Source organism: Oryctolagus cuniculus, chromosome 7, assembly GCF_051225735.1.
Source record: "Oryctolagus cuniculus isolate XC-2025 breed Fujian yellow rabbit chromosome 7, ASM5122573v1, whole genome shotgun sequence".
Classification (NCBI taxonomy): domain Eukaryota; kingdom Metazoa; phylum Chordata; class Mammalia; order Lagomorpha; family Leporidae; genus Oryctolagus; species Oryctolagus cuniculus.
In genome coordinates, this window is record NC_142873.1 from 97,411,252 (window position 1) to 97,437,532 (window position 26,281).

General features: G+C 43.9%; 2 protein-coding genes and 1 long non-coding RNA gene across 9 annotated transcripts in view; 2 read left to right on the forward strand and 1 right to left on the reverse strand.

Moving 5' to 3' along the window:
* LHX8 (LIM homeobox 8) overlaps positions 1-10,013 on the reverse strand; it is a 30,778-nt gene extending 20,765 nt beyond the window's left edge. The window contains exons 1-6 of one of the 6 annotated variants that reach the window (XM_089337189.1): positions 9,768-9,994; positions 7,754-7,840; positions 7,217-7,378; positions 3,532-3,653; positions 1,355-1,575; positions 746-849 (exon numbers count right to left, since the gene is read on the reverse strand). In XM_089337189.1, the coding sequence (XP_089193315.1) occupies positions 746-849; positions 1,355-1,575; positions 3,532-3,653; positions 7,217-7,378; positions 7,754-7,840; positions 9,768-9,848 (777 nt within the window). In that variant the 5' untranslated portion in view covers positions 9,849-9,994. Of the gene's footprint in view, positions 1-745; positions 850-1,354; positions 1,576-3,531; positions 3,654-7,216; positions 7,379-7,753; positions 8,132-8,744; positions 9,367-9,524 lie in introns of those variants that run through there. The other 5 variants (XM_008265056.5, XM_051857586.3, XM_051857588.3 and 2 more) reach the window with 5 other exon arrangements.
* On the forward strand, positions 9,280-16,835 carry LOC138850629 (uncharacterized). Of its 2 annotated transcripts, none has more exons than XM_089337191.1 (2): positions 9,280-9,587; positions 16,104-16,835. In XM_089337191.1, the coding sequence occupies exons 1-2, from the start codon at positions 9,280-9,282 to the stop codon at positions 16,159-16,161; spliced, it is 366 nt and encodes a 121-aa protein (XP_089193317.1). In that variant the 3' UTR covers positions 16,162-16,835. The 2 variants fall into 2 exon arrangements, 1 of the variants encoding a protein (XP_089193317.1); XR_011390659.2 differs by lacking the exon at positions 9,280-9,587 and adding an exon at positions 11,771-12,058.
* A 1,478-nt stretch (positions 16,836-18,313) lies between these two features.
* LOC127493600 (uncharacterized) overlaps positions 18,314-26,281 on the forward strand; it is a 108,788-nt gene continuing 100,820 nt past the window's right edge. The window contains exon 1 of the long non-coding RNA XR_011390658.2: positions 18,314-19,116. This is a non-coding gene — a long non-coding RNA (uncharacterized LOC127493600). The remainder of the gene's footprint in view (positions 19,117-26,281) is intronic.

Genomic DNA, 26,281 nt, shown 5'->3' on the forward strand with positions numbered 1-26,281 from the left:
AATTATCAAATTATTTTCTTGACAATTTGTATAAATCAAACTTACAACAATGATATTCAGGGAAACTTAGCAGAAAATAACCACCCCTTTTCAGGGGACAAAACTAATTCTTTGATCAAATTACAGAATTACTCCCTCTGTTCCTCTTAAAAACAAAGGGGGCCTATACTTCAGTCAGCCAGCAGATTCCTATTTATGGTAAGGCATATTCAATTATTTCCTATTCAAAAAAACATACAATCTTATCCATTAAAAAGGCTTATTACAGTTTATTAAAAAGATCCCATAGGTCCACATACTGTATATCTCTTTCTTGCTGAGTCTCAAAATATTTTGTCTTTTACTGCAATTATGTATCACAATACAAATGACTAGGTTAGGCCAATGTTATCAGGAAGTCAGGACAGATTAACATTCTGTATCCACTTTGATATTGCTATCAGTATATCCAAAGGAACAAAGCTGGAATGACTAGATCATATGATATCACAGTACCAGAAATATGATAAACATTTTAGAGTAATATTATGCTTTCATTTATTCATACATGTTTTCATATGTGCCTGCATATATATATATATATATATATACACACACACACACACACACAGAGTTGGTTTTTACAAAGTATCAAATAACCTTTTTAAAAACATAAAAATGTCTTTAGGTGCCAAGGAGGTTATTTTTTGTTTTATTTTTTGGTGGGGAGGGACTTCAAAAATCGTAATTTTATTGCCAGGTCTACCTGGAGCTGATCTGCCGTAAAGCTGGTCCGAGCTCTTTTTGCTGGTTTTGGATGATTAACATCTTGCTCTGTGAGGAGGGCGCCTTCCACACTAATCCCATTACCTGCATTTTAAAAAACACACCATACATGTTGATAATTCAAATGGGTATACACATCATGAAATAACAAATTTCTTGTATCCTTTGGTTTGTTGTAAAAGTGTACGTTTCATCTAGATTTCAAAACTCTAACTTTCAAAACATGCTTCAAAAAACTGTAGAAACAATATTCCATTTATAGGCTTGTATATTTAGTCAAAAGTGCAATAAGTTAGAAGACCATATTCAAGGCCCATCCTAAAGGCAAACAACTGTTTACAAAAAGAAAAGTTAAAGTTTAACTCAAGCTGCTGCATGAGAATATGGCACAAAGCTAATACATACACCATGGCTTTCCCTGTAAATAAACAGATGGAGACCATCACTAACCGTACAGCGCTTAATGAGTTTTACCACAATTATACTTTGCAAAAATAATGCATTAAGATGACCTTAGAAACAAAATCATATTTTTATCCCTGTATTCACTGTCCCCAAAGACTCGAAAGTATTTTAAGTACATATTTACCATTTTCCACTTCTCTCTTTAAATTATCCAGCATGCAGTCATAATGCACTCTGCAGAGGACTTTCTCTTCTACCAAAGCAAACTCTTCTCCCGTGGAAAGTTGCCTTTTGCAGGAAAAACAGGCAAAGCACGCCAAGTGATAGACATTCCCCTTGGCCCTCCGGACCCAGTCAGTAGAATGGATGTGCCTCCCACATCGAGAGCAGCGAGTTCCATACCTTCTACAGGAAAGAGCGAGGTAGAGGTGAAGACTTTAATGCTTGGTGGGATATTTATCAGTCTAACACTAAGCTAATACATTTTGTTACTCTGCTCCATTGGAATAACTTAAGTACTGAAATACGCTGAAAATGAAACAAGAATTATTTTTCTAAAAATTGATATGGTAAGCAATGAAGATTTGAGATAAGTTCACGATTTGAACATATTTACAAAAATAAAAATCTTCTCATTGCTTTAAAGGCAAGACTTTTAAACAAACTGAACACGAGTTTCAATATTCCTTTTACTTTGTTAAATACCAGGGCATTCATAAATTTACCTATACGCTTAAGAAACAAAGATACACTCTCTAGATTGAAAACATAAGAAGTACAAAAATATACCAGCTGAACAAATAGTGACTCCTTAACACCCAGCTAAGATAATTAGAAAATGCTTTAAATATCTTCTAAAATGTTAACACATTTAAAGTAGAAATTATCACAGAATGCAAAGAGAAATTCTTCTTTCTGGAGTGTGAAAAAGGAAAATTCCAAAATATTTCCTTTAGTGAAAAAGCTATTGAATTGTTATTCACAGGAGGAAAGAAATATTATCTAAAACTCTGAGAATGGGGACACTGCAGGTCATTCTTAACAAAATGTCAAAGCTAGGGGCAAGTACTTATTTTTATCTTCAAATATGAGTGAGTGAACAGTTTGTCATCTCTCCTGTCACAGCTGTAATCACGGCAGGGCATGCCAAGTCAGACTAGACTAGAGTATGTGTTTTTGTCTATTGACTAATACATCTTTATAGCTAGTGTCAGTTTGTTTTTTAAAATTTACTTGGAAACACTGAATTCTAGAAATACATTTCAGAATATAACATGAAATATTAAAAGCACTAAATAGACTTTCAATAAGACATTAAAACCAAATCTTCCACAGGGTTTTAAATTAGTAAAAATTAAGATTAGTATATCCTAAGTAAAGGAAGAAATAAGTTGTTATAATTGTTGAAAAAATGGAGAGGAAACCTGAAAAATATGTTCTGGTAATTATAAGATTTATGACTATATAAAATAAGATTCTAGATTTCAATTACTTGTGTTTTAAATTCCCTAGCAATTTTTAAACTCTCTGAAATCACTTTTTGAAATGGAGTATAAACAAGAAAATTAATATTACAAACTTCATTATGTGGCGTTAGTCTCTCAATAAACATTGTTCCTTCATTTGAAAATGCAGATAAAGAAATTGGCACAGTAATTTTGAAAGCAGTGATTAAAAACGATTTTGGTTTCTAGACAGCTGTCCAAAAGAACTGAAGTAGAACATGGGGAAAACTTTATGTTAGATGATTACAAAGAGTCACACAGAATGTTACAAACAAATATAAACTCACAAACTAAAAATCAAAGGACAAACAAAACAGGATTTTTAAGCAGAATTAGATTTGTATATTAGGATACTGGAATAATCTGTTCTGAATAATGTAGTTTACCATAGTCTTCAAAGTCCTAGCACATTATAGGTGTAAAACCAGAGGTCATTCCACAGCAAACTGGTAAAAGTTTAAATGAACCTTAATTTTTTTCTCCCATAATGATTTCATTTCATCTTTTTATTCTCCCCAACAAGGAGCTTTGTTACAGTAAGTCATCCCATATTTCATACTTTTATAGCTACGTACAGCAAAGATGATTCTGCTTTCAATACCTAAAACTTTCATTCCCCCAAATGGAAGCATTATTTAAAATTAACTTTTGTATACTGAAGTTCTAAGGGAGGTTAACAGACTCGTTTAACACAAAATGCACCTCAAAAGTATAAAAGCATTCTCATTTTGAAATCTATTGTGTAAGAAAAATGAGACTTCAAGAAATGAAATTGGACAAGAAAAAGCCTATTACAAAATTATTTTTGCATAATAATTTCTGGAAGTGTCTATTAAGAAAAAGCTTCACAGCCTACCTGAAATAATCAAGTTTGCAGAAAATGTCTTTGTCTTTAATATAACAGCTGGTGTGTCTTCCTAAGGAGGTTCTGCAGACACTGCAGGAAAGACAGCGGACATGCCAGCACAGGTCATTCACCTGTGAACGGAAGAGGGTAGGGTGTGAAGCCCTTCTAATTCCACACTTTAGGCATTCACTGGTTTTGTGTATGAGGCAACTGAAAAACTGGCCCCTTAATATTTTAATACATTCCCTGAATGTTTTCACCTAAGCAATGTCCTATATATAAACATGTATCTTTTATACCCCAACCAGAAAATCACATCTGTAAATACCACATTTTTGTAGTCACGTATTTTTTTTTCTTTGAAGAATTCTGGTGGTGTGTGTTTTTTTCTTTCTTAAATCAAACCTGTATGAGTACAGGGAAAATGTTGGTCACTTTTAAAATCTTAACATAGATTTTCGTTTTTTTCCTTAACCAAATTCTTCCCACCACAAAACCTGATAATTAAGGAAGTAAGACACATCTTCCCAACCTACTTTTTTGGCCAATTATAAACTGTACACCCATTAAAGAGGGCAAAAAATACAGTGAAAAAACAGCTGTGTAAGATCCTTACCCTTATAAAGAAGGTAGGCAATCCATATGCCTTACAAAACAGAAATTGCTAAGGTAGATTAAAATGTTGATATGGTAGAAGCCCTGGCTACCTCCTAACGTTAAACAGCTGTACAGAAACAATACAATGGAAGAGTAAAGTATTGGTAAACATACTTAATGATTTGGCTACAGTTGAAAAAACAATCTGAATATAAACGGTTCTCAACAGGCACACATGTATTGCTTCCCATTTATGCTTTATAAGACAATGTAGCACAAGACTATACTCTCTGAATAGGAACATGAAAAAATGTCAATTCAAGGAAGAAGGCATAACTGCTCTCACTTTAAACTGTTGCCATCTTGCAATAAGCACAACTTTAGCCTTCATGAATGAAGATGTATATTGGATTAAACTGGCCTGCGATGCAGGCTCCTAAAGTTTGCTCTTGTGAAATGAGCACAGGAACTACGTTTACGCTTAGCTAAATTTCAAGTAAAAGAAGAGCTATCATGCAAAGGCACCAGTTGCACCTTACAAATGATCTAATGACTAAAATAGGAAATAAATGTTTGAGAGAGATGGCTTTTGCTGTACTATTTCCTATCAAAGACTATCAGCCCACAATACTACCAAATTAGAACTTCTGTTAACGTGTTTTTCTGTGATAGAAAACCTGAAACGTGCTTTACAGCCGAAAGGAAAAAGTTTTACTGACTTCTAATTACAGTTATGAGCCTTTCCCCAAAGCATTATAATCTCATTTTGATAAAGCTTTAAAAGTTTTAAGTTTGGATATAAAAGACCTACATACTCACTATGGGAAACATTGAAAATAACAAATAAATAAAAAGAAATAATGAAGACTACCCTGGAAATGAAAATATATATTTTTTATGTCATTCAGTAAAGTGGTCCCTATTGGCATGAAGTTTAGAAGTACAGACTTCCTTGAAGATTTCACTGTTTAGAGCCTTCCGTATTTCAGCGATATCCACGTTTTTGTTTTTAAAGCAAGGGTTTTAGAGGAGAGAGCCATGGCCTAACTTTCTACTGAAGCCAAACCTGATGCCTTCTTTTCCACATTTCCTCCAAATTTACCTTCCAAAAGAAAAAAAAAATGCTTAATCTTCCATTTCTTTGCCAGGGAGTAAAGTAAGGTGAAGACAAAAGATTTTGCTGGCTATAAACCTTCCCTGACTACCGGTAGAGATCCAATGAGTGCACACCTTAACATAAGACAAGGACCAAGCCAGAAAAACTACCTAGATGGCAGGATACTGAAGTAGAAGATAAGGCAACAGACACATCTAATGCCTCTTGTACTTTTCTGTTCAAACTCCATTATATTTGCCTCATACGATGGTGTTTTTTTTATTACACTCTCAAATACTGTATCTGTATGAAGTCTGTTTTTCTTTCTTTTTTTTTTTTTTTAATCTGTGACAAGTGGAACTCAAAGTTACCTGGAAGAATGCATATTCAAACTATGGGAGAACAAGTTAAGAGCTCAGAATTTTTAAATAATCAGATAATATCCAACTTTTCTTAGAATATGTTAATATATACATGAAGCAGAATAAGACTGTATACACAAGATTTCATTGGGAAAACTCTTATTCTAATACACTTAGGTAACAGATTTTTAGACAATAGAGATACACTACACATACACACACGATAAACCACAGAAACTATTTCTAATTATTGTCTGCTAAATGTAACTTCAGACTTTTTCTGTATCTTTTTTGCAATGAAGTGTTCAAGCTTTCATTGACTAATTTCCCAAACATTCCTACGGATTAGGCTAGTTACTTTTGCTTCAAAAGATGATGTTGAGATATCCAAAAGGCTCAGTTTAGCAACACTGAAAATGGAATCTTAAGAATGCCGATTTAAAGAGAAAGCTATGTTAATTTGCCAACTTTAGGAATAAACCACCACGTAGTATTTGCTTAGTCATTTTTTTTTTTTTACATTTTCACCAAATCACCTTTTGGTGTTTCATCTAGGTTGTATCCATAGCACATCATTTCCATTTTACAGATGAAGCAGTTTTGTGTGTGAAGGTAAAAAATTTAAAAAGAAAAAACACTTATTTCGTTCCTGAACTCATACTATCCAGAATTAAGCCTTCTGGAAACCTAGCCAAGGTGAGGAGGAGGAGTAGAAAGTGAACCAGTTTGCTACAAAGTCGGTGGAAGAGAGATCATTATTTCACAAAGAGGTTTAAAAAGCTATGGGAACTAAAAAGCCATGGTATTAGAATTAAGTCGCAGGGGACCAAGATCCTGCCTGCCATGTCACGGATAACTGTGGCCTGCCAGAATTTCTACTCCAAAGTTCCTGCACAACATTTCAAGAGAAAAGTAAAACAAATTAAGGCAGACAGTCAACTCTCTAACCACCACTTGAAGCACTTGATCTCAGGCTTGGGTGTGTGTGTTTAATTTTACATCAATTTCCATCTTTTTTCCCAAGCACAGTAGAGGACATCAGGAGCAGCATCGAGTAGCCATGAAGTACTCAACTTTTCTAAGAGCTGGAAGATGTGGAAATGTTTTTATTTAAATGCTCCCGTGAACTTTTACGTTGGTAAAGCCTCAGGTGACTGTAATCACAAACTTATTTTTTTAAAAGATAGTCCAGCAAAGATCTTTAGAGTCATTTACAGTGGCTCTCCCCAACGGACTCAGTTCACAAAATACCGACCTGGAAACTTCTGAGCAGGCAGGAGCGTGGTCTCACTGGAGTGGAAGGACTACAGTGAGTGTGAAGGGAACAAGGCTTTTAAAGACAAAATCCGGGGCAGGTTCCCGTTCGAGAATAGGTAAGGGTTTTCCCCACTTCCCTTTCTCCACAAGTCAGCAGGGAGCTCCAGTCCTTGGAGCGACTTTTCTAGACCACGATGTGATGTGTCAAATACAAACTTTTGCAACAACACGGGAGAGTCTAAGATTTCTTCCCACCCTTCCCCCTACAGCCCGAGTTGTGTACACAGAGCTAATCTGAGAAACCTACAGCCTGATGGAGAACTTGGGTGGAAAACTTTTCCCCAGACTCAGAGCCTTCTGGCTCGCTACGGCCCAGTCCTACCTTGAGCAGGTATTTGTCCACGATCTCCAGGCCGCAGCTGTTGCACACACACTTGCCTGGGGGGCAGCCAGAGCCCGAGGCCATGGACCGGGGCGAGGATGACGGGGACAGCGGGGCCGAGGAGGAGCACGAGTCCTCGTCCCCAGCTCCCTCGGGGCTCACCTGCAAGAAAAGCCGAGAGCGCACGGGGTTCTAGACCCCTCCTCCTCGTTGTACCCCACCTACCCACGGGGCGCCCCCACCGCCTCCCCTCCCTTCTCCAGGCCAACCATCTCCCTCCCCCCCTCCCCGTTTCCTGAGGTCGCGTTTCTTGCCCTCTCCCGCAGCTCTAAACTCGGGCCACGCACCCGCCGGGGCCACCACCTATGCCCTCGAGGACCCAGGAACCTCGTGGCCCTGCCCGCCGTGTGGGCCCGCAAAGCTGCCCACCCCGTCCAGCCCGCTGCCCGCTCCCAGAGGGCTAGTTGAGCCCCGCCAGGAGCACGCGGCACCTCCCCACGGCCAGCCCCGCCAGCGCTCGGGTCCCTGCCCACTCACCAGTCCTTCTTCCCCGGCGCCTTTCCGAGTCCTTCCGGCCGCCAGGGCTGCTGTCCGCCCGCAGTCCTCCGACATGAGCCCTCGGCACTGCGCGGCGGGAGGGGGGATGTTCGAGAAACAAGAGATCAGAAGTTCGCAGCTGGCACGCGCCGCCCGGAGCCTCGGCACACCGGGCGAGCTAATGAAGGCCCTCGGGGCGCGGCAGCTCGTGCAGCCCTCTCCGCGCCGGGGTCCGCGTGCCACGGGCGGGAGGGCGCGCAGCCTCCCTCGCCCGCCGCCCGCGACCACCACCCGAGCGCCGAGGGCTTGCCCGGCGGCGCGTTGCGGCGCTCGCCGGGCTCCGGGTCCCCGGCGCTCAGCAGAGCGCGTCGGCTCCGTGCCCCCCCGCCGGGGATAACAAGTTAATAACAATCATCTCCGCACAAAGCATTTTCTTTCTAGACGTCAATCACCGCGGAGCGGGGAACACCGGGCGAAAGGGGGTGCGGGGCGAGGGGGGAGGTGGAGTGGGAGAGAAGAAAAGAGGATGGAGGAGGGGGTGGGGGCCAGAAACTTGATTTCTTTAATAACCTCAATTAAAAGTGAGACACATATATATTTTTAAAGGGGGGGAGGCTTTCTGAATAGGACAGCCCGAAAGGTGAAGAGGTTTAATAGGATACTTGAAAGCTAATTACAGCGGGATTTAAGAAGCCTGGTGTTTGTTCCGATGACAATTTGAATGAAAATGCTTCAGATTAAACCGAGCCAGCAGCTCTTTCGTAAACTTGCAGCAATTAGAGCCGTGAGTGATTTACACTCGTTTCTTTAAGGTGTAAATTGCCACTTATTTCTCAGTAAGTCAACATTTGAGCTACTAAAGGATTATTTTTAACCAGCGCAAAAAGCGGGTCGAATAATGGAAAATATCCAGCTGAATTTAATTTGTGCCATTATAGAAAACCCTCACCCAACCTCGGTCAAAATGTTTTAAAGCAACAATGCGCGTTACCCAAGTGTTTCCAAGCCCTTGCTGGAGTTTTGTTCTTGAAAACGCAGCCTCTTCGGGGCTTTTTCCGCCTCGGCTTAGGAATCTCCAGCCGGAGAGCGGCTGAGTGCGCCGCGCTGCAGCAGCCCACTCCTCGCTGACTCTTCGTCTCCCCTTTCCCGTCCCTCCGGACGCACCAAGCGAGACACCGTCCGTACCTGGAGGTCTCCCGGGCCCTCCGGCGCACCCTCGCGTGCGCTCCCCGAGTGGGAGCAGGAGCGGCTGCCCGACGCCGCGTCCTCGCACGCACGGAGTTTAAGCGGAAAAAGCCCCACGTCCGCCAGTGGTCCGCGGTCGGCGTGGAGCGAAGTCAGCGGTGCCCGGTTCCGCCGAGGCCCTCACACCGGCCGCGGTTGACTTCCAAACTTAACAACGCAAGACCCTGGCGTGGCCGGCCTCCAGAGGGAGGTGAGGGCTTGTCAGGTTCCCCCATCCGCTCAGACAACCGTGTGACTCGCGTTGTGCCCTGGGGTTGGTTTCTTTCGGTATTTTGAGCTAAATGGCTCTTCAGGCCCGCCCTGGAATGCCCAGAGCCTTCCCAGAGTCACGTCGCCCTCGGTCTGGTTCCGGGCCCGCGCGGCAGCGCGCATCACCCTGCGGCCGGGGCGGGCCTGAGTGCGGGCCAGCGTCCGCCCGCAGCAAACAGCCGGATCTCTCGTCCCACCCGACGGCCGCCCGGTTCCCCGCCCTTCTCCCCCGACCCGCCACGGTCCCCAAGGCAAACAGAGAAAACGCACGACTCACATGGACCCAAGAGCGCCTTAGGCTCGAGGCTTCGTCTCCCAAATTACAGTCTCCATGCCTCAGGTTAAGTGAACTTGTGGGGAGGGGGGGCCGTGATTACTGACTAGCGCTACTACGTAACAACAACAAAACGGCCAGGTCTGAAGAAGCGGCCGTTCTGCGTCTCGTTTGGGGGGGCCCCAACACCTCGCGTTTCCAGGGAACAGCGACTCAGCTGGTCTGGACTGGCGTGGGCCCGCTCACCTTCTCGGGGGGAACAGCCAGCTCCGGCACGTCCTTTTCTTCTAGTTTGCACACAAACATCTGATCGCTCTTCCAATACATGGCACCGCTAGAGCTGTTTGTCACATACCAGCTCCTGAGGGCCACGGGCTGTCCGCGTCTGCCGCTCCGCCCGCCCCCGCCCCACTGCACTCCCCAAAGCAGACGCCGGAGGGGGGGAGAGCGCGGCTACCGGCGAGTTTTCGTCCAAAGAGGCCGCTGTGGCCGTGGCCACTCTGATGGACTGTTCTTAAGATGCCCTTCCCAACTTCACTGAGGTCTGTCCCTCCAGGAAAAGAAAAAAAAAGTTTTGTTTTCCAGAGGGTGGAACCTTGCATAAAGGGAGGGGGCGTGGGGGAAAGTCTTCCTGGAGGAATAGCCTCACCTCTTTTAGGAAAACCCGCCTTCTCTACAGGGTTAGATCTTTATCTGGACTCGCCAACTTATTCCAGGTTTAGTATTAAAGGGGGGAAAAAAACCCAGCCCACCATTGGGGATGGCCTATTAAGTTGACTTTTTAAAAACCTGCTCTCTGCATTTGCCCTGGCTTTTAAATTCTCGCTCCCCGACCAAAACCTAAACAAAGATTCAGGTTACAGCCCCGTCTGCCGCACGCAGCCGGGGAACTGGAGGTCTGAGTGACTTGAACTTCGCAGCCATTCTCTGGAAAGGCGCATCTTGCCCGTGTGGCTTGCGACCGCGACCCTCTCCCCCGCAGCCTGAGAGCTTACAGAGCGGCTTGCGTTTCCTGAGCGAAAAGTTTCCTCTTTAAAATAAAGAAGGGACATCTGAGCCGCACAAAAGCTAAGAGTTGCGACTAGATCTGAAACCAAGGCTTCAAGAGAGACAAAAGTATGTTGTTGTTAATGAGTATTGCTTTCATCTGATCCTGGACAAAATTTAAGCCCTAGAAGCGGCCGTCTGCTGCCTCAAGCTCTACCTGCGGTTTGGGTCTGGGTGGCAGGTACTCAGCGTACTGTAAATTTTATTAGATTGGGGGTGTATTTGTTTAAGTAACTTCTGTATGGTATCCATTTTACTTCGTTGTTTAGTAGAAGATGAACAATTTGGTAAGACATTTTAAGATGATTTTTTTTTGTATTTCCAAGTCTCCCTTTTTAAGGAGCAAAGCAAAACTTCTCAAACTTAAGTAAGGCAAGAATAACTGGGAGGTTTTTTTAAAGGCCGTTAACAAAGTGATGCGTTGATGCTTCAATTATACACACACACACACACACAATCGTATCTCCTTGCCTTATTTGTCTGGAAAAGGAAGATTGAGATGATGTTGTCCAGACCGATCAGTAGCAGGCTAGTGGAAGGGACAGACTTTCCTGTGACAAAGTGAGCCCGTGTGTGACAAGGGCTGCGTAACGACTGCTGATTTAGTTTTCCCTCCATTGCGTTATCCTTATAAACACGAGAATGTTAAAGCATTTTTCCTATCGCCATCGTTTCTTTTTTTTTTTTTTTCCGTGCAACCGCGTACACATGAATATTAGCCATTCCGCTGCGAATCCTCTCTGGGACCTCTCTCCTCCATGCGTGCAGGGGAAGGTGGGGGACGCTATGATTAATCTGTATCCTTGAAGGGAATGGAGGATTTGGGGTAGACCGACTTCCTGAAAAGCTAATTTGTGCGTGGGGTGCAAAAAGCCTTGTGTTTTTCATCAAGTGCAGAAATCAGTATGGGGGGGTGTCCACATAATGCGTTTTCCATGAATAGCGTCGTCCTCGAGATGACTCTTACGAATGGAAAGACAAGAGTGCAGAATGTTGGCGCTGTCAGGCCACGTATTAGAGAAGGATCCCATTGGAAGTGGAATTTAAAATAGAAGTCCAGTTTGAGATTTAATTACGGTCTCTTTGTGTTAGGGTTTGCAAAGTGAATCTGGACTACTGTTTGGCCACTATCGAGGAGAATTAATCGCGCGGGGTCATTTAGAAAACCCGACAGCACGAGGGCTGTTTTGGGGGAGCAGGGCGGGGGCGCTGGCGTGGATGCGGTCTTCCCACCCACCCTCGCCTAATCAGGCGGCTCTCAATCAGGTTTTCAAAACACTAATCTTGATCTAAGAGCTCCTATCTCTGCATAAGTGGAGGAAATGATTCATTTTTCAAGGCTTCTGGGCTTGGGTAAGAAGAATGGTCGTCAGACCTAAGCTGAAGACCTAAAAGACGGGTCTGGTGGCGGCTCTCCTCCCGGCGCGGCGGGTTGCGGACGTTTCCCGCGGTGTAATTGCGCGCACCCAGCCCCTGTAGGCCTCCGCGCGGTGAGTCCATTTCTGCCTTTGGCTAGGGGTCGCGTGTGGAGGTGGGAGGAGGGGGATGTACAGGTCTTTGGGGGGAGCCCCTCCCGTCTCGGGCCCACTGACCTCTCGACCCCTTGAGAGGCGCAAGGGAGCAGAGGTTAGCTTACTCTTAGTGGTCCCACTGCTAGCAGCTCCCCTAGCTAGCCCCTCCGCTACAGCAAAAAGAGCGTTAGCTGCTTTGCAGTGCCTCTGCCCAGTTTAGGTTCGGGGCTAAAACTCACAAGAGCGTTTTTTCTTTGAAATCTTCCTAATGAGAGTTTTTAGCCCAACTTTCAATTAAGACCAGTTTTGAATGAACGAGGACCGACCTTAAAATATCTTGAGGGTCTGCAGGTGGGAAAGACATCTCCCGCTTCCCTACTCAATTGACATTTCTAGATGGCCACCTTCCATAAGTGAAAATCAGTCCGCAGGCCCACCTGGGGGGAGACTGCGGACAGTCCCCAGTCCACAGGGCTCTGTGCATACCCGGGACTTGACGGGAAATGAGCCAGGGAGATATCCGTGTGTCCTGTCCCAGGGCTGTGCTCCAGGCTCCCCCGCGAGTTGAGACGCGCTGAGAATGTCTCCCTAAAAGCCGCGGGGGGCAGCGAAGGAATCTGGATCCAGTGGAGCCAGGTCTTGATTGGAGGTCCTGGGCTGGAGAACTGGAGCACCAACCCGCCCCGACTCCCACAGCTTCCACTCACCTCCAAGAGCTGCCTAATTGGGCTGCGAGAGCTGTGAAATTTGTAATCGTCTAATAAGACTTCCACCTCGGTAATTCTTATCAAAAGGCATAAAACTGATATTTTCACACTCGGCTCGCACCACGGGCACCGTTTATAAACATCCTTCATCAGTGGGATGAAATTAAGCCTGCATTGACAGAGGTCTCTGGAACTCGATATTTAAAAGCAATAGATCCGAATTAGCAAATTATTACTTTAAGTGAAAGTCCTCACCAACTTGACTATTGAGCCGTTTGCCTCTGAGCTCCTAACAGGGAATAACCACACGTTAGAGGGAACTTGACCTGGAGGTTGCGCGGTGCTCAGGCAGTCTCTGCGCCCTGGATGGCCGCCTACTCCCGCTCCCAGCGCCTTCCCCACCCCGCCCGCCTGCGGTGACTCAAGTGCGTTAGACTTGTGGCGACCTGGGCAAGGCGCAGCAGGGACCCAGGAGAAAACAGGGCCCGGTGAGACGCAGATGGGACTCCCTGGCCTGCAGTCTCAGGACCAGCGCCAATCCTCGAGGCCATGCGGCCATGCGCTTGCCCCCCGCCCGAGGCCCTCGCTGTCCAGGTCCCGGTTTTCGGTGGCACCCGCACAGCCCTGCTAGGATGCTCGGAGGTCCTACGGTGGAGAGACCTCCGCGCCAGTAAGAATTCAGCCAAGACCAATTTCAAAGTGCGGATGTCACACTGGTTCGGGGCGCGGAGAGGGCGTCTCAGGGATTTTGTCCACCCCGTCTAACCCCTTTCCCAGACTTTGGGATAGGAATGAAGGAGAAAGCTTCAGAAAGCTTCCAGAGGCTCTGTGCACAAACGAGCTGTTAGCAATCGCGTCACCCTTCGGAGCTGGCGGAGCTGGAAACGCGCTCACCTTGGGACTTACCGGCCCCAGGCTCCTTAGACCTCGTCACCCACAGTTTCCGAGGGACAGGGAGGGACGTGTTTATTCACAGCAGTGGAGGTCACCGAAAGGTGGAGAGGGCCTCCATCCAAGACCTCCCGCTCTCTGCCCCACTTCGCGCCAAGGCAGAGGCTTGGTGGGCTTTGCCTCCTGGGGAGTGCACTAAGCTGAGGGCACCGAGAACCCCCCTGGGTGCATACCAGGCCGCCGCCTCCTGGCCCCGCGGGGCGTCTGGGACGCTAGCTGCAGTGGGATGCGCCATCTGAGGCCCGTTGTCTGGTGCGTTTCTAGAGACCACACGGAACCTGGGTGCTGTTCCTGGGAGGGTGTGGACGTGTGGACTCCGCGGGAACTCTCCAGGTCCACCGCGGAAGGAGAGAAGGAGAGGAGAGCTTTTGCCGGCTGATGGCAGAGATGAGGGGAAAGATAAAATTAGGAGCCACGTGAAGCCTGAAATTAGGCAGGGGCAGTCTAGGACCTCCCGGGCTAAACGTTACCGCGCGAAACGCAGAAGTTCATTGCACCGTTTACTCAAGGTGACATTTCCAAGCCGACAATCTCGCCTTAAGCACGCCTGCGGTTTGGGGCTGCCGGTTTTATAGGCGTGCTATAGTTCAAAAGGAGCAACAAAGCAGGACCAGCGGAAACTTGACTCTGACCTGTTTCTACAGAACTTTGCTCGCACAACTGCAAAAGTCAGAGTCCCAGGCGGAGACAGAAAACAAAACGCTAACGGTCTCCCCGCCAAGCATTTCCCTGCTTGTCCTGGGCACACAGGGCGGATCTCTCCTGAAGTCCAGTCATCTGGAGAGGATGGAAACCCGGTCCCTTGTAGGTTTTCCTCTCCCGCCCCACGCCTTCTGCCGGCGTCCCCAAGAGACGCCCGAAAGCTCAAATAAACCCAGCCAGAGTGGTGGGAATGACAAACGGTCTAAGTGCAAAAAATGCGACCGCCAGACGGTGTTGCTGGGGCTGGGGTGGGGGCAGGGGACTGCGTGAGCCTCCCAATCGCAGGCTTCGCTGAGGTTTTGATAAGGGAGCCAGTGTGAGTGCGTCCCACACAAGCCTGTGCTGTCCCGCCCACAATTTTGGTGTCTACCATTCTCCATGTCCTGTCCTTGCTGATCCCACAAAACTTGTAAAAAATGATGCTATAACCCCACAAGCCTGCATAAAAAATCCTAAGCCATCATTTTATAAAGTTCAATAACTTTTTGTTTGGATTTCTGCTATAAGGAAACTGATTCATGTAACCGTGACAGTTAACTTCCTTTCTCTCCTTCTTTCTATCCTCCCTCTTTTTCTAGTTCCCTCCCTTCCTTGCTTTTTTCCCTTTTTTCATGGGATTCAGGGTTTATGAGGTAGGCAATGAATTATTTATTATTTTTGCAGTACAGGGTTTGAAGTTAGCAAGCCTGTAGTGATTTCGAGCAATTTAACTTGTTAACACCTTGGTTTTCTCACTTGCTGAATGGAGGTGACACCACTTACAGACTCCCAGAAGTCAAAACGGTGTTGAAATAAATTCCCCCACCCCCAGAAGGTTGTCAGTGACTACAACTATCTTCCACTTCCTACATGGAGGTGTCACCAAATTTGGTAACGCGAAGTGGCTCTTTCCCCAGGTGAAAGGGGCAGGCCAATGCTCTTCATGCATTCCAGTTGACCATATCTAGGGGCTAGCGGGACCCAGTTGCCAAGACCAGACTCACCTTCCTGAGGGGCAGAGGCTCCGGAGTATCATATACAGACTGGAGTGCTGCCACTGTTCACAAAATGAACAACGCTTCCCCCTTCACTTCCTCACTTTACAGGACGCCTTTAAATACTTGGCATCCTGACTTGCATTAGTCCATGTAACCTTCTGAAGGTTGTGAATGGCAATAATCAGAAAGGTTGCTTATTACTTGTCAAATGCCCCATTGATACCATGGCACATAATTCTACATCTTTAACTTAACTTACCCAAGGCCATTTTTAAACACACCAGGTCAGAATTCAAACCCATGTACCAAATTAAGAGGCTCTGCTTTTGATAATTCCACTATGATACCCTCTTTTCAGAAAGTTCAGGAATTGACACTTTGAGTTGATGGATTCACGAGATGGTTCTACATGGAGTTCAGTTGACCTGGGTTGTGGCTCTAGAACAGGTAGTCCAGCTCCAGCCTTTTGCCTCAACCACCTTCTGGCCCAGATGCAGGCTGCTAGAAGCTGCTGGGTGTCTACAATCTGGTGGCAAAGAGCACCCCTTCCCACCTCTACTCTTACATGGCCAAGGTTAAATAGCATAGAGTAGTTTGGATAAAAACATAAAATAAAACAGCTGCAAAGAAGGAGAAATAAGTCAAATGTTTAAATTGGTAATAAAATATTTCTCTTTTTCTTTGCAGATTATGGAATCCAGTGTCTAATCATCAGCAAGTGGATCAAAATCCAGACTCAAACTAGCAACATCTTGATCTCCGTACCAGCTGAAGTCCAAAGGCCTGAGTTCATAGAACTTTCCTTTTGACCATGCTCCATGGGAAGTTACTGTGTGGAGTCTGCAGAGGCTGTGGTGCCTGACGCAGACTGTGGTACACAAACGTTCTGTCATTGCTCAGGACAACTCTTAAGAAATAGTTTTCTGGACCCAACAGATCTTCTTGCAGCTCCAGGCTGCAAACACGTTAGAGGCAGGAACCAAGAGTTCTTCTGATTCTGAAATCTAATTCAGGCCTGGCACTGGACAATAAAGTGTTTTTTTTTTTTGTTTTTTTTTTTTTTTTTGTTTTTTTTTTTTTTTGAGAGAGAAGGAAAATATGTACTGGCAGGTAGAGAGGGTTTCTAGCCTTTCTCTGCCTGCTTATTTATCATGCTTCCTACTTCTTTGCACAGGCACCTTCTTGCCCAGGACCTGCATTTTTTTTAACCCTTTGAAGAGCCTAGGCAAGGAAAAGTACAGAAATTCTAACATAATAATTTAAAAGAATTTGCAGACTCCACTTTTCATCTAGGATAAGGGTTTTATAACCTTCAGTGGATCTTCTGGTGTCATGGTTCATTTGAATCTCCCCTGCGGGTCCTTCAGACTTCATTGTTTGCAATAAATAGGAAACCTACTCTGGGTGCCCAAGAGACCATCCTGATCTATGTCTCTGTCTGTAAAGGAGTTCATAGAGGTTACCAGTAGGAAGGTGTTGGATTGGGAGATGCCTGAGAAGTCTCTATGGACTCACTGTGACTGTACATAAGGAAATACTGCACATGTTGGCCAGACTTTGAAGTTGGTTTTAGCTTGCTGCAGGGTAGGAAGGGGACCCAAGGTGGACAATCAGAATGAGATGACAGGTCATTCCAAATCAAGCTGTGGCATGCTATGCTCCCTGGCTTGGGAAGGAGATGTACTGTCCTCTACAGTAAACAGAACTGAGCAAGAACACCCAGCAGATGTGGAGACAGGAGATGGAATCTTTACTCTTGAGCTGACAGGTCCCCTGCCCTGCTAGGGCACAACTGAATGTCCTTGGTGCCTTGGAGGTTCTACCCAGTCTCTTCCCAAACCCAGTCCATCCTAAGTGGGAACGGATCCTTGTTCCAGACTCAGCACAAGACTTGATGGCTAGGGTCAAAAATGGCTTGAAGAGATCATGAGACCTGGAAGGGTTGTACCAGACCCTGCACCGTTTAATTTGTTCAACCAACACTAAAGGGAAAGTAATAGGCTTTATCCTAAAGACTTGGGCAACTTACCAAAATTTGCAGATTCATTCACAGCCGCTTGCAGACATGCAAACATGGCCAAGATTGTTTTAGATTATTCCTGCTCATTTATTTCAGATAGTGGCCCCTCTTTCAGGAGGGATTAGGTCAGACTTTTTTTTTTTTTTTTTTTTTAAGGCATCTTCACATTATACCACCTTTTGGGGAATAATACCTTGACCCTGCTCTGCACTTTATGTTCATTATTGGTTTTGAGTCTCAAAGTAATGAGAAACAATAGGCAGCAGTTTTTTTCTCAAGTTTTTAATACATACAATGACTTTCAAAGTTTCTTCCTTCTCCCTGTTTCAAAATATTTCTGCTCTGCTTTAGTAATTTTAGGGGTATTGTGGGGGAAGACAATCTTTCACGTTTAACAAAAAGCTGGATCAATTCACTTAAATCTCTTTTAAAGGTCAGGATAGGAAAAAATTGGCAGTCATAATTCTGGTTTCTTTAAAAAGCCTCTATTCTTAGGCTGAGATAATTTTCTTCCTAAAAAAGACTTTCTGTTTTTAGAGATAAAGGTGCACCCATTCGTAAGAAACTCCATCTCATGTTTAGCGTTACCCCGTTTTCACGTTTGCTGTCACGAATACTCCTCACACCATCTATGAGGTAGATATTATTTACAGATGACAGAATCCAAATTCTAAGGATGAATGAACAACAGAGGCAGGACACATACCCAGGACTCACCCGTTGTGCTAAGTATACGGAAAATGCTGTGAGCCCTGCGAGGTTTGAAAGCAAGTCTCCCCTCTAGGCTGGCTGGCCTTTTGACTCCTCCTTTTCTCCCGGAATCACAGAAGTGGGAGTTCTCGCAGGAGACCCTGGGGCGGCGGGAGGGGGCGGGCGAGACCGTGAGCTGTCAGCCTCGTGGGAGCCCAGACGTCCGTGCGGAGCCCCGGCCCGGGCGCTGGGAAGGTCGGCTCCGGTGAGGGCGCACTGCCAGGGGAGGAGTAGATCGCGTGCAGGGCGAACACTTTCTCATCTCCCACTGGCCATAAACACTGATGCATTTCCTTGGTAACTCCCACGCCCGAGGCCTGCAGGCCACCCCCCGCCGCGGGACAGGCCTTCCCTCGCCCTGGGCGGCCTAGGCTGCCTAGGCCCTGGCCTGCCTTCGGAGATTCCCTCGCGAGAGCTGCCCTGGGGTCGCTTAGGCCCCTGTTCTGGGACCCTCCCTCCCCCGAAGCCGGGCCTCAGCCCCGAGGCAGGCCGGGAACGTGCCCCCTGCGCGGCGCACCCCGGGCGCTGCCGAGGCGTGAGGGCGCGGGGCTGGGCAACTAGGGCGAGCGCCCCGGAAACGTACTGTGATCCGAAAATTGGCAGCGTGAACCGCTGCCCCCCTCCCTCCCAACCTCATCACTAAGCCAGCCTCGAAGAGGCTCGCGGCGGCTGCGAGCGCTCGGACGCCCACCTCAGGCCAGGCTCTGAGTCAGGCTTGTCGCGGCGCCCCGATGGGCTTGACCGCGCGTCCTCCTCGCGCCCTTTTCCGTGGGCGACCCCAGGATGGAGGCTTGGGTTTCAAATGCAAAACATTCGTCTCCTGCAATCAGATCTGGCTTCCAGAGAATCTTAATACTTTGCGGAGAAAGCGCGTGGAGAAGACCCACGGCCCAAGCCCTTCTTCCCCTCAGCCGTACCTGCCCATAATAGGTAGGTGATTCTTGACCAACAATTCGAAAGACCCAGAGTGCGCATCCTAGCACCCCGCAAAAGGCTGTCCGAGGGCCAGGAAGACCCAAAAACCCAAGCCGACCACAGCAAGGCCAAGGGGCAAGGCCTGACTAGGCCGGAGCAACCTGTGTCCGAGCTGCCCTTAAAGTGAGCAGGCTCAGGGCGCCTGAGGCCGGGTGGAGGCTGGAGCGGGAGAGGGGCCCGCTGCGGATTCCCAGTGGCTTTCCTCCGGGGCGGCGGGCACTAGGGGGTGAGGCACCAGGGGCGTAGGCCCCGAGGGGCGCGGCTAGAGCCTCAGGGAGGGCCTCCCCAGGGATTCTAGTTTTTCTCACTCGTCCCTGCTGGTTCTTGGGCCTCTTGGTACAGATAATAACGTGCAAGGCTTGGACTGTTGTAACTGATGAAGCACGTGTGGCCAGCTCTTCGTGGGTATGTGTGTGTGTGTATGTATGTATGTATTCTGGGCTAATGAAAATATTTTCCGTTACAAATGATGGATAAAAAACCCTTAGATCCCTTGAATTTCTTAGGTTAAATCAAAGACTTATTTTCCTTTTATATTTTTTCACACACATTAGAAAATTATATTTTTAATTTTGGCCACCCTGATGGAAGTATAATACCAATGTACAAGAGGAAGTCAAAAGGAAAATATTTGTATGTCAACTTTAGTCTGGAAAAATATCAGTAGCATTTCTTACTTGACAAGGGCGTGCATTTTTTTCAGAATTTTTTTTTCTTGGTTGGCAATGGCATCGCTTTTAATGTATATCCTATGTTTATTATTTCTGTTTGGTACTTTGGTCATTTGGAGCACATCTGGTTCTGATATTGTTCCTGTGTTAAGCACACACTATTGTGTTAGTAAGATTTTACACCATCTGTTTAAGAAAATTCTTGCCAGTGGTATTTGATGGCCAGTTGAACTTTAGCCAAACTTCTTCATTTTATAATGTTCTCTTAGTGCTGAGCATATATGATACACTATAATGAAATTATACTTTTGTACTTGATGACAGACATCAAAAACACATTTGATCAGGTCTACAGCAGTTGAGCTAAGTGTTGGATGGGAGGAACAGTATTAAAATAGTAAAGATGTTATAAAAGAAAAATATTTGGCAACAAAACTTAAATAATCACACTAATAAACATGTAATACACAGGAAGAATTTGAATGTGATTATTGGGTGTTAATATATAGTTTTGTTGATTTATGTATTTCTTCATAGTATGTATTAAACTTAAGAATTCATATTTTTTACATTATTCCAAGGGTATAATAACTGGTTTAAAAATAATAAAATAGAATTATATTGTAATGGGTTGTATTAAATATGTATTAAATGTAATACATACAGATAATTATTGAGCCTATTTAATGTGGTGTATTTTTTAATCTTGTGGGAATTCATAAAGGTTTTCCTCTGTGTTATAAAAGCTAACACAGTCAGTGTTGCCCACTTCTGAGCCCATTAAAAGTAGAGCTAATTTTGACAATTCAAAAAATATTCAGCTATTATTTGATGACTAAGCATCTAATAGAATAACTAGGGAGCTGGATCGACTTGAAAAAGTGAATATTGGCTATTTGTTTTCAAATGCCTTCTCTAGAATGTAACACTCTGGGTGATACGTTGACCTATTTTGTTTACACCCAATGTGTGTTCACCAGTGTACCTATTTAAAAATGCTAATTTCCTATGATATTTTAAGTCCAGAAGTATTAATCCTGACACTTGGATTAATAAGCTTCTGACATTCACTCTTGGAAATTAGTGTTCTTCAATTGACAAAGAAGTTTCCTTTGAAATGTACTAAAAACAGGCTGTCCTATTCTTTCAGTTGTTACCTGCTTTTGCTGCCCTTTAATCAGATGCTAAGATTAGAGGTGTATCCAGTGAACTACTTAGCAGTGTTTAGTCATTCTTTGTATTTGTTTAGGAAAACAAATCTTTGTTTTGGTGCATTTAATTTCTAAATAAAATATATACATGGCAATGTGGGTAATTGACATTATTTATGCAAAACATTTGGAATCAACTACCTTGGTACCATGAGATACGTTTGGTTGTAGAAAGAGTATGAGTCCTAACATTTCTGCCTACAAATACTCAAAAAATTATTTATCAAGATCTACATTTTCCTTAAACTGTTAATTTGGTTGTCTCAAAATGTAAACTATAAATTTTTTAAATAACTGATGTTACTTAAGTACAAACCTCATGATTATTCACATGTCTGGTTCCAATTAATCTGCTTAGACTGTTTAATGGATAAAATAACAAACCTGATTTAGTCAATGTGGAGTTTTACACCAATTTTCTATGTTCTTCTTTAAGGTCTAATACCTTTTCCTGTACATATTTAGGTCATGGTTATACTCCTAAAATAAAGGATTGGGAAAACAGTTAACTGGATACATTTTTTCTTAAAAAATCTTTTACAATTATATGAAAATGGGTGTCAATGATTGTTTAGAGAAAATGATAATACCGCCTGTGAGTTCAATTTACCAAGCAAGTTTTGAGCACCTGCAATGTATGAGGTGCTGGTGATACAAACAAGAGTAAGATATGGGTGATCCTTGCTCTCAGAAAATTCCCAGTTCATTGGCGAGACTGACAAATATGTACTTCGCTTATTCTTGGAATTCTGTAGTGATTTCTATCTTTTCCTTGGGCTTTGAATTGGTGAAATATCTGTTGAGTTCAACACAGTATTTGTGTTTTTAAAATTTAAAAGTCCTTCTTGTATGGATAGGATCAAACTATCCCTCAAAGGTTTTCAGGTATTAACTTATGACTTTTAAGACAACATACTTTCTGTACATTTTCAAGTGGGATAACATTAATTTGCTGTTCCTGAAACATCTACTCTTTTATTTTGTGTGTCATATCACAACTCTTCCTTTGTGGAACCTGTACAAAGGGAAGTGGTTGGGTATGGTACTGGGGCTAGCTATTTTTTTCCTTTGTTAAATTAAAAAATCTGAAACAACTCTTTTCTTCTCACCTTCTCATGCTCACTCTTCTGCAAAAATTATTTTAAACTTCTATTACTGAAAACTTTTATAGACAATTAGGGGAGGAGAGGAGGATTCTACAGAAATTGTCATTCAAGGCCATTGGTGACTGAAATCATATTTGCTATTTTTTTCTACCATATATTTGCTAGCTTTGGAAATTAATTATCCCAGACCTAAAAAGCTGAGCTTATTTTTCATTTAAACAAATTGTGGATGCACTATTTAGCAGACTAATAAAAATGTCAAAATTTTTGTTTATAGAAGTTCTGGGTATTTTAGAACAAAAATCCAGATGCAAAGCTTTTATTTTGGCACTTAGAAGAATTATATCAAGATTGAAATTACTTACTATGTCTAATCATTTTAGTGATCAAAATATAATTTTTTTTTGACAGGCAGAGTGGACAGTGAGAGAGACAGAGAGAAAGGTCTTCCTTTTTGCCATTGGTTCACCCTCCAATGGCCGCTGCGGCCGGCGCATCGCGCTGATCTGAAGCCAGGAGCCAGGTGCTTCTCCTGGTTTCCCATGCGGGTGCAGGGCCCAAGCACTTGGGCCATCCTCCACTGCACTCCCGGGCCATAGCAGAGAGCTGGCCTGGAAGAAGGGCAACCGGGACAGAATCTGGCGCCCCGACCGGGACTAGAACCCGGTGTGCCGGTGCCGCAAGGTGGAGGATTAGCCTATTGAGCCATGGCGCCGGCCATAATTTTCTTCTTTTAAGCATAGATGGAAAATATCAGAAGAGAAAGGTGCCATCATCTGATTGAATTAATTGAATGCCTTCAGCCCTTGAGGAAACATTGCATTTTAATTTTTTCTGTTTAATCATGGTTTTTGGAGTAAGTCTGAATTATACTTTCTTTCTAGAGGATATTGCATCTCATTTTGCCTCACCATAATCACAGATCTGTGTATATGATCAATTGATTTCTACTAGCTATCGTCACACATTTCATTTCTTTCTTTTTTTTTTTAAGATTTATTTTATTTATTTGAAAGACAGAGTTACAGAAAGAGGTAGAGACAGAGAGAGAGGTCCTCCATCCGCTGGTTCATTCTCCAGATGGCTGCAGTGGCTGGAGCTGTGCCGATCCGAAGGCAAGAGCCAGGAGCTTATTCTGGGTCTTCCACGCAGGTGCATGGGCCCAAGGCCTTGGGCCATCCTCTACTGCTAACCCAGGCCATAGTAGAGAGCTGGATTGGAAGAGGAGCAGCTGGGATTAGAACCAGTGCCCGTATAGGATGCTGGCGCTTCAGGCTAGGGCATTAACCTGTTGCGCCACAGCGCCGGCCCTGACACATTTCATTTCTGATTCTCTCCATTTTCTTCAAGCCCCTTGTTTCTTAGGACAGAATGCTGAAATGAAAGCTCTTAGGGCTGGAGTCTGCTGATCAGTCCCTTCTGTTTTTACCTGTGTGAAGACCTTGAAAAAATAACTTTTTTCTTTTTGAAAAAGATTTGTTTATTTGAAAGGCAGAATCACACACACACACACAGAGTCAGAGAGTCAGAGAGTCAGAGAGTCAGAGAGACAATGATCTTCCATCTGCTGGTTTACTCCCAAAATGACTACAACAGCCAGAGCTTGACCAGGCTGAAGCCAGAAGCCTAGAACTCCATTAGGGTCACCCAAAGTGGTAGGAGCACAAATAACTTGGGCCATTCTCATCTTCTGTCTTCTCAGGCACATTAACAGGGAGCTGAATCAGAACTGGTTCTCTGATATGAAGTGCTATTATCATAGGTGGTAGTTTAACCTGCTGCACCACAATGGGCCCCCATCACTTAATTTTCTCACCCTCAGCTTTCCTGCTTTCTGGGGAGATAAGAGTCATCAGAGTAAGTCATCATTCTCTTTGAAAGTCTTTTAAACTAGTGGTAAATCACATGTTCACAGATTTTCTAGAGCTTTTCTTAACCCAGTTTTGAAATCAATTTTTTAAAGATTTATTTATTTTATTTGAAAGGTAGAGTTATGAGAGAGGGAGGGAGAGACAGAGAGATCTTCCATCCCCTGGCTCACCCCTCAAATGTGTGCAAGGACTAGAGCTGGGCCAGACCGAAGCAAGGAGCCAGGAGTGTCTTCCTGGTCTCCCATGTGGGTGCAAAGTACCTGAGTACTTTGGCCCCTTCTGCCACTATCCCAAGTGCATTAGCAGGGAACTAGATTGGAAGTGGAGCAGTCAGGACTGAAACAGGTGCCTATATGGGATGGTGGCTTAACCCACTATGCCATAGCACCAGTTTCCAGTTTTGAAATTTTAATTATGGAAGTCCTCCAGAAGATTTTTTTTCTTTATATCCCTGTTGTTAGTGGACCAACTTCCATCCCAGACTAGTAAGAGTTCCTTCTTCAAAGCTAATCAAAATTGTCTTAAGAGAAGAAGTTAACTCTGACTCCAGCTCAGTGTATGAATCCAGGTCTAACAAAATGAGAAATATATTTAAAGTTATTCTTCAAAGTTTTGAAAGCAAAAGCAAAGCATGACATCCCCTGAAGCAAAAACTACTCTACAAAATTATTGAATTCACAAAGATTAAGTGTACAGATTTTTAAATCATGCAATTCTGAGTTTTTCAAACATTTGTTACAGTTGGCTAATTGCTGCTGTTGATAATCTGCTTACTCTAGCCAATCAAAGTATTTGCAAATTCCCAAACAATCCTCTTTCATTGTTTCACTTCTTTTCCTTCAACCTTTAAAGCCTAACTTAAATGTTGCCTTGTGCATGAGCATTTTCACTCAAGCTAGAGGTTATTTCTCTTTTCTTTGAGCACTCGTATTTATTGAATTGGACAGTTGCTTGATTATTTAGTTCGTGCCTGCTGCAGGCTCAATGAATTTAATTCTCTTAAAAATTATAACTCTGGGATCTTATTTTTGGTTATTCAGCTTTAGTGTTAAATAAACTCCGATAATAATGCTGATGAGACAGAGCAGAAAACTGGTAGTGTGATCCAAATGCCGTTTGTTAATAAGCTTAATATATTTCTATTTCCTGTCCTTTATTTTAAGGAGACTTGTCATCCAGCATGATGAGTATGACATACATTTTGTTTTGTTGTGTTTTCTGGTAGACGTAATGAATTTGGACTGAACATCTTCTATTCAGTTCTTCATGGAATATACTGTGGGGAGCTGAGACACCTGTGAGAAAGGTCAGGAATAGTAGGAAGATATTTTACTTTCCAGAAATGTATAGTTTTTTTTTTTAAAGATTTAACAGTATATTTCCTGATACTAATTATTGTGGTATGAACACTGTCATGACTAATGCTTTTGTAAGCTTTAATGTCCATTTGTTTCCTACTCCTGGATCTAGGATTAGGGTCAATTCCAATCAGATCATAGAACTATTACTTGGTTGGAATTTGTGACCATACTGCAGGGGATTACTTCCATACTCCACAAAGTAAAGGTTATCTTCATGTAAAACATTTCTATTTATATATCTTTTCCAATTCATACAGAATTGTATGTAAACTGATCTAATTTGTTTTTACTACCCATCACTAAAATATTGATAGGTGAGATTAACAAATACAGCTGGCTTTACCAGCATTCATTCTATTCCATGCACCATCTTGTAATAGTTATATGATCTGATTGGAATTGACCCTAATCCTAGATCCAGGAGTAGGAAACAAATGGAGGTAAATCATCCTCTATTTCACTATGATTAAGTCAGCCATTGCTTTAAGAACTTAGAGTCCATTAGGATAAGGAACTCTGTTTTGTTTATGGCTGGCTGTATTTCCAATGCCAAAGAATAGTATCTGACATAGTATAGTAGTTGATCAATAAATATTTTTCAAAGAATTAATGAAATAAGATTGTCTGGCCAAAATGATCCTCCAGAGTTTTATATTATCCTTAGGATCATATACATTCCTATTTTCCCTAGATGTAAACTAGAGAGAATGTAGCAAATACAACCCTATTGTGGTCACGAAGGAAATGCCCAAGGATGAAAAAGACATGGAGGAGGACAAAGGTGAGAAAATGGGTAAGAAACAGAGCCTCTGTTTTTTTTTTTTTTTTTTTTTAAGATTTATTTTATTTATTTGAGAGAATTATAGAGAGAGGTAGATACAGAGAAAGAGGTCTTCCATC

What these genes read in the sequence shown, in the direction of transcription:
- LOC138850629 (XM_089337191.1), top strand. Translation starts at nt 9,280, where the DNA reads ATGGCTCTTCAGGCCCGCCCTGGAATGCCCAGAGCCTTCCCAGAGTCA. An exon ending in TTACAGTCTCCATGCCTCAG is followed by an intron (nt 9,588 to 16,103) that starts GTTAAGTGAACT and finishes TTTTCTTTGCAG; the next exon opens with ATTATGGAATCCAGTGTCTA.